Source organism: Zingiber officinale, chromosome 1A, assembly GCF_018446385.1.
Source record: "Zingiber officinale cultivar Zhangliang chromosome 1A, Zo_v1.1, whole genome shotgun sequence".
Taxonomy (NCBI): Eukaryota; Viridiplantae; Streptophyta; class Magnoliopsida; order Zingiberales; family Zingiberaceae; genus Zingiber; species Zingiber officinale.
Genome location: NC_055987.1, coordinates 74607577 through 74615567, shown reverse-complemented (window position 1 = coordinate 74615567; position 7991 = coordinate 74607577). Strand labels below are relative to the sequence as shown.

Sequence of the window (7991 nt, the reverse complement as noted above, 5' to 3'; positions counted from 1 at the left end):
GCAGCATCTCCCCTGTATAGGTGACAATTTGAACCTTACATACAAGCAAAATACATCAGCCACAAGCGGCTGGAATATATGTGCACAAAAGAAACACAACCACGCAGTTAAAATCCACAGCCTACACGGCTGGATAAAAAAAAAATGAAAACAAGCATACGACTAATATGTAGCCCACACGGGCATATCAAAACACAACGGAAAGGCGAAGAGGAAACCCACAAATACAAAAGTCCATGAAACACATCGCAGATACAAGTCCACAATACACGTATCAAAAACACAATTCGTTCTCACAACTCTAAACCCAACAAATACGAAGTGTAGGAAAAGAGAAACAAAACCGATAAGGGTCCTCGGATATGACGTGGGAAAGGGGACCGACCAGCAGCATACTCCAAGCATCTCCATATCATCTACCTACTGCCTGAAACCAACATAATATAGACGGGGTAGTGAGTACAATAGACAGGATAAAGCATGGTCTACATAATGAGATAGGAATCAAAGAATACAGTCTCCATAAGTAAAGAATAAGAATATGCTATCATAACATAACTCATCTATCCATATCTGATAAAATAACTGTGCATGAACATACCTGACATAATAAATGCACATAACATAAATGTACATACCCGAACAGAACCAATACCCTAATACCATGATCCGTAAACCCACCGAGTCAACAACATACTCCCGACACCTGTGCAATACATATACGACTGCAAATATATGTAAAGTAAATGACATGTATGCGACATGGCATCCATATGCAGCATACATAGCTCAATCAAATGCAACAATACACAATCACATGCGACTAATATCTAGTAAGCATGTATGCAAAAATATCCCCACAGATGCACCGTGCATCATATGCAAAAGTGCATGCATGCTCCATGGTCACCCCCGCCACCTCTCTAGACACCATGACCCCTGTATGGCCGAGAGGCTTGGGTCTGTGACAACTGTACTACCCTCCAGCCCACAATAGAGTGGTCGAGGCGGACAGTCCGCTAGTAGCTATCTAACTACATAGCATCAGGGTCCCTGACTGCTGACAACGCCAGGTCTCACAAAACCTAGTGACCACGATAGGACAAGCAGCAACTGCTCCAACTACCACTACCCATGAGTGGCCGAGGTGCGGTGCTAAACCAAACCAACTGATGACTCTCTCAACCACAAGGGAGACAACGGTCATCGATGCAATGAATGATGAACATGATATATATATATATAATCATCATCCATGCCACAACCTCAACCCTCATAAACACCTCCAATACCCATAACCAACGTAACTACACATACCACTATGCAAATGGAATGTTAATCATGTACAACCCATAACACGTACCAATCACAACCTAGACAGGTATAGACCACAAATACCCAATACAGTCATCCCTACAACACTCTACATGTGTATGAACAATAGAGTCACAGATAACAAGAATAGAGACTGTAAAGAATCAACCCAGATTATATCAAAGATCAAGCAAAAGTGACAAGCAGGAAAACAACAAATAATCTGATTTAAGGAATGCAACCTACTTGTCCAAATATAACCATGCTTTTAAAGTTCAAAGAACTAAATAGAACTTAAGGAAGAAATACCCGCCTCGATATATCCCGCAATCAACAGAACCACCCCACGTCACGCTGCTCGTATAAATCAAGGTCCTGTATCACACATACAGTTCATGTAATATACATATACATATACTACACATAAATGAATCACCTATGAACAAATAACCAATTCTACAATAGTAGCTAGCTATAATTACTACTCCTTCCACTGATAAAGTTAGTTTAACTTTCTACTTAGCTTAACTCCTTCAAGAATTAAATCCCCCTTAACCCTTTCACACCCCAAACAGAAACCAACCTAAACCTCACCAAAACCATTTCAGATTTTGATTAAACCGTAGGTTCCCACAAACACCTAACAGAAAGCAATCCTAAACGTTACCTAACATGTTGCAGATTCTGGTTAAACCACATGCTCCACCCTCAACTACCCAGCACAGAGATTCTCACTCCTGCTAACCAAAAACCGATCAATTGCCATAGAGATTCTAGTGCACCAGCACACTAGAACTCCTAACACCTAGACAACACAATTCTTACTGCTGCTGTCCTGGATCCAGCTTCAAGCATTACACTGGTTTTAATGCTACTTGGGTTCGATCATGAGGAAAGAACAAGAATTGCACATCACTCCTAATTTCTACCAACAGAACAAGAAATAAGAGCAGCTAGAAATCATTACCCAATCTGTTAACAACAACAAGAAGTCGATGTCCTTACCTCTACTTCTTCTATCGCCGGAGATGATCACAACTCCGGTGGAAGAACTAATCCAATCAATCTGTGGTGGCCGGAATCACCACATCACCTCTGTCCACAGAATCAAAACCACTCGAATCAATACCATAGGAAGAATCAGAACCCAAATTCAAGGCAGGGAACAACCCCCTTACCTCCAATCCTTCGATTAGGGCTCGGTCCTGTTTCTTGCTAACGAACAGAGAAGGGATCAGAAACCTTGATTCACAGCCAAAACCTACCCGAATAAAAAACAGAAGAAGATCAGAGGATCGATTTCAAGACCAAAACCCACCGTTTACCTTAAGGAATCATAGCTAGGGCTCGGTCCGTGTTTGCCGACGAACCAATGAAGAGATCGGGAATAAGACAAGGGTTCTTACCTCCCTCAATCGGTCGTCACTGGCTAGATCCAACGTCGGTGCCCTCGCTCCCCTTCCGACCGCCGGCCAAAATCCCCAAATCGCAGCTCCGTCGCTGTTGTTCATCGAGATCAGCGAAGGGAGGAAGGGATCGGGGAGAAAGAAGGTTCGGCTATAACTAACCTCTCTTCTTGTCGAAGCTCCGAGGTCCCCTCCTCGCCGGCGCCACCGAGAGAAGACGAAGTCGCCGGTCTCGGTCGCGTGACGTCTGAGATCGCGAGGAGCAGATGAGGAACAGAGAAGTCGAAGGAAAATAGGAAGGCTTCGGGGCTTTATAGCGAGGTTAATCCGAACCTTAGGTTAGCTTAAATTAAAACCTAAGTTTAACCTTAGTCATTTCCAACTTAATTTGGGTATTCCAAACATGCCCCCATCTAACCCTATCGATATATCCTTTAAAACGAGTCATATGGACTCCGTTTAACTCTAGAAAAATTTCTAAAAATTCTTAAAAATTTTCCTAAGGTTATTCCACGATAACCCTAAAAATAAATTCGCATATATTACATTCTCCCCCACTAATAAAAATTTGGTCCCCAAATTTACCACTACCAACCAAAGCAAGAAGTAGTAGATAAACTTATTCTAGTTACTGAAATAAACTTTACTCACCTTCGGTAAATATGTGTGGGTAACTAGCTCACATTTTATCTTCCAACTCCTAGGTGGCTTCTTCATCTGAGTGATGCCGCCATCTGACCTTGACCAGTCGAATTGTCTTGTTCCGCAACCGGCGCTCTTTGCGGTCCAAAATCCGAACTGGAATCTCCTCATAAGATATATCCGGCTGAAGTACAACTGATACATCAGTGAGAATATGCGAAGGGTGCGGTACATATCTCCTCAACATAGATACATGGAATAAATCATGCACCCCAGTAAGTGATGGTGGTAGCGCCACTCGATACGCCACCTCACCTATCCTCTCGAGAATCTGGAAGGGTCCAATGTAGCGAGGTGCCAATTTACCTTTCAACCCAAACCTTTTACTCCTTTCGTAGGGGATACTCGTAAGAATACATGATCACCAACAGAAAACTCTAAAGGTCTCCGTCTCCTATCCGCATAACTCTTCCGTCGATCCCGAGCCTCGACAACCTGCGCTGATGGTACAAACCATCTCTGCATCACGTGAAGACTCTGTGGCCCTAAAATCTGTGTTTCCAACTTCTATCCATAAGGTCGGCGATCTACATGCTCTGCCATACAACGCCTCATAAGGTGCCATCTGTATCGCTGAATGATAACTGTTGTTGTAGGCAAATTCTACTAAATGTAAATGATCCTCCCAACTTCCTCCAAGTCCATGACACATGATCTCAGTGGGTCCTCTAATGTTTATATGGTACGCTCTGATGACCATCTGTCTGTGGGAGCGGTACTGAATCGTAGCTCTGTACCCATAGCCTGCTGCAAACTCTGCCAGAATCGCAAAGTAAACCGCGGATCTCTATCTGAAATAATACTGAGAGATACACCATGAAGCCTGATAATCTCTCTACAGTACAACTCTGCTAATCGCTCTAATGCCTCCGTCCTACGAATCGGAAGGAAATGAGCAGATTTGGTTAATCGATCAACGATCACCCAAATCGTATCATGTGTTCGTCGGGTCCTGGGTAGACCCACGACGAAATCCATCGTGATATGCTCCCATTTCCATTCTGGTATTTGTATCTTCTGGAGTAAACCAGCGGGTCTCTGATGTTCAGCTTTCACTTGCTGACATACAAGGCATCGTGCAACGAAATCTGCGATGTCTTTCTTCATGCCAGCCCACCAATAAGAACGTCTCAGATCCCTATACATACGTGTACCGCCAGGATGAATCGCAAATCTGGATCGGTGTGCCTCCTGAAGTAGGTCCTCCCTCAAAGAAGGTAGCTCAGGAACACACAATCTCCCCCGGAAGTATAGAGTTCCATTTCCATCACAAGAAAACCCTGTCTGCTGTTCTGGGGAAATTCTGCTACACAAAAACTGTAGATGCTGATCGGTAGCCTGAGCTTCTTTAATCTTCTCTACAATGGGTGATTGGGCAACCATAGATAACAGAATACCCCGCTCAGTCTGACCCTGCTCTACTAATCCCAACTCAGAAAATTTCTGTACCAGTTCTGTAACCATCACACGGTGACAGGCAAGAACTCCTACCACGTTAGCTTTTCCTGGGTGGTAGTTGATCGTACAGTCATAGTCCTTCAAGAATTCCATCCATCTTCTCTGTCTTAAGTTCAATTCTTTCTGAGTAGATAGATACTTAAGACTCTTATGATCCGTGAATATCTCGAAGGTGATCCCGTATAGGTGATGTCTCCAGATTTTCAGCGCATATATAATAGCTGCTAACTCCAGGTCATGCACTGGATAATTCTTCTCATGCTCTTTCAACTGACGTGAGGCATAAGAAACTACCCGTCCATGCTGCATGAGTACTACGCCTAACCCCTGTAATGATGCATCTGTATAAAGTACAAAGCCATCATCTCCAGAAGGAAGTACTAGTATAGGTGCAGAAATGAGTCTGCGCTTGAGTTCCTGAAAACTCGTCTCGCAAGACTCTGTCCAGCAAAACTTCACCCCTTTCCTGGTTAACTGAGTCAACGCAGAGCTATGCTAGAGAAGCCCTCAACAAATCGGCGGTAATACCCGGCCAGACCAAGAAAGCTACGAATTTCCTGTACAGACTTTGGCTGCTCCCAGCTGGTAACAGCCTCTATCTTTTGTGGGGCCACGGATATACCACTGCTAGAAACAATATGTCCCAGAAAACCCACAGAAGATAACCAGAATGCACATTTGCTGAATTTTGCATAGAGACGTTCTCGCTGGAGCGTCTCCAATACTATACGAAGGTGTCGCCCATGTTCTTCTTCGGATCGAGAATATATCAATATGTCATCGATGAACACAATCACGAACTGATCCAAGAACTCCAGAAATAGTCTATTCATCAGATCCATGAAAACTGCTGGAGCATTGGTAAGCCCAAATGGCATTACCAAGAACTCATAGTGTCCATATCGAGTACGGAAGGCTGTCTTCTGTATATCTGAATCTCTCACACTGAGCTGATGATAGCCAGAGCGCAGATCAATCTTTGAATACACACAAGTATTCTTGAGCTGATCAAACAGATCCTCTATACGTGGCAGTGGATATTTGTTCTTACTAGTCACTGCATTCAGCTGCCGATAGTCGATGCATAATCTCATCGATCCATCCTTTTTCTTCACAAAGAGTACCGGAGCTCCCCATGGAGACACACTAGGACGGATAAACCCTCTATCCAGCAGCTCCTGTAACTGTACTTTTAACTCCTCCAATTCTTTAGGTGCCATGCGATATGGAGCCTTTGATACCGGTGCTGTCCCCGGAATCAACTCAATCGTGAACTCCACTTGCCTCTTTGGGGGCAAGCCGGGTAATTCCTCTGGAAATACGTCGGGGTACTCCCGAACTATAAGAATGTCAGAAAGCGGTGGGGTATGATCCTGATCAGTCTTAATCATAGATAACAAATACCCCTGGCATCCTTGAGACAATAATCTCTGAGTTTGCATAGCTGAGATGACAGAAATCCCCTCATCCTTGGTACCCATGAATACCCAGGATGGTAGACCCGGAGGTCTAAATGTAACCACTCTCGCGCTACAATCCACGGTAGCATAATATCTGGCCAACCAGTCCATACCCAAAATGATGTCAAATTCTAGCATATCTAGAACCTGCAAGTCCACTACCAGGGTCTGACCCTCGAAATCCAACGGACAATCTCTAATCTCCTGACTGATATTTAGTATCTCTCCCGAGGGTAAAGATACCGCTAATATATGAGTCCGACGAACCGATAATCTACAAATCTTACTCAGAAATATCCAAGAAATGAAAGAATGGGAACTACCAGTATCTATCAATAATTCAGCAGGAAAAGAATAAACAGTAATCATACCCCGAAAGACCGATCCCTCGGCCCGCTGTGCCTCCTCTTTAGTAATAGCATAAACATGTCCTGCCTCTGTGCATGCCGGCGGCATCTCAGTACCAGTCTGGAAATTTGCCGATGGAGTAGTAGCTAACAGCTGAGACTAGATCACCGAACAACAGCTAGGTGGCGCCGAAAAATACTGATGTGCCGGATGCATCTGATGTGACGGGACAATCGAGGAATACTGCATAGCCACAGGTACTGCTGGGTACTGCTGACTCTGAATATGGTATACTGCGTCTTCTGCGGTCCCTTCTGCCGTCGAGTCTGGGTATTATGACTTCCTTGAGCAGTAACCTTGGCAGCCTGCAGCTGAGCCTTCAGAGTACAATCGCGGCTCACATGTCCCGGAAGCTTGCAGTAGTAACATATATCTTGGCTCAATGGGCAGTCAGGTTTAGCGTGGCCCTCAACACCACATCTAAAACATCTAAGTCCATCCGAAGAGTCCTTCTGAGGAGGTCTAGAAGAACCAGCAGATGATCGTCCTGTCTTTGATGATCGATAGGACTCCCCTGAAGTAGCCCGGGATCCCTGCCATTTCTTCCGTTTCTTCTGACCTTGGTTCTGTTGTTTCTGTGTTGGAGTCGTACCCTGGGCATTTTGCTTATCCTTTCCTTTTTCTAGGGAAATTTGCTGTTGTGTCATCTCAATCATCAAAGCTCTATCCAACGCCTCCCGGTACGTACTAGGAGTGAAGTCGGACATCCTGATACGGATATATACTGCAAGACCCTGAGTGAACTGATCTAACCGATCACTCTCCTGGGCAACTAAATGAGGGCAATACTCAGCTAACCGGTTAAATTACGCATCATATTCCATCACAGATCTATCCCCCTGCTCGGATGTAAGAATTCGCCGACGGGCCATACGATAAGGAGCTGGAAATACTGTCTCTCGAATGCATCTCGGAATAAAGTCCAGGTAATACTCCGATCTCCAAAAAGTGTCTTCGCATCTTCCACCAAGTAACACCTGATCCCGTAGGTGGTACGCGCTAATTCAACTTTTTCCTCCTCGGTACACGTTAAATACTCAAAAGTATCCTCCACATTTCCCAACCAAGATCGAGCAACAGTCGAGTCGGGAACCCATGAAATAGAGTAAATCGGTCCTTCACCGACCGAGCCAATAGTGGAATACGTGCTCTATCCCTCACCCAAGGAGTAGCAACCGGAGTGGGGATAACTGGGGGTAATATAGGAGAAACCACCGAGGCTGAAAACCCGGATCTCTCATAG

At 44.6% G+C, this 7991-nt stretch overlaps 2 protein-coding genes and 1 long non-coding RNA gene across 3 annotated transcripts; all 3 read right to left on the bottom strand.

Moving 5' to 3' along the window:
* Window positions 1-1237: 1237 nt before the first annotated feature.
* LOC122005425 lies at window positions 1238-2544 on the bottom strand. Its single transcript, XR_006118397.1, has 3 exons — window positions 2493-2544; window positions 2320-2409; window positions 1238-1689 (listed from the first exon to the last, which is right to left on the bottom strand). It is a non-coding gene; the product is annotated as an uncharacterized LOC122005425 (long non-coding RNA).
* Window positions 2545-3420: 876 nt separating this feature from the next.
* LOC121998771 lies at window positions 3421-4886 on the bottom strand. The gene is made up of 2 exons (XM_042553823.1): window positions 4120-4886; window positions 3421-3766 (listed from the first exon to the last, which is right to left on the bottom strand). The coding sequence occupies exons 1-2, from the start codon at window positions 4884-4886 to the stop codon at window positions 3421-3423; spliced, it is 1113 nt and encodes a 370-aa protein (XP_042409757.1).
* Window positions 4887-5359: 473 nt separating this feature from the next.
* Window positions 5360-7455, bottom strand: LOC121998766. Its single transcript, XM_042553812.1, has 4 exons — window positions 7045-7455; window positions 6712-6808; window positions 5825-6669; window positions 5360-5680 (listed from the first exon to the last, which is right to left on the bottom strand). The coding sequence occupies exons 1-4, from the start codon at window positions 7453-7455 to the stop codon at window positions 5360-5362; spliced, it is 1674 nt and encodes a 557-aa protein (XP_042409746.1).
* Window positions 7456-7991: the final 536 nt, after the last annotated feature.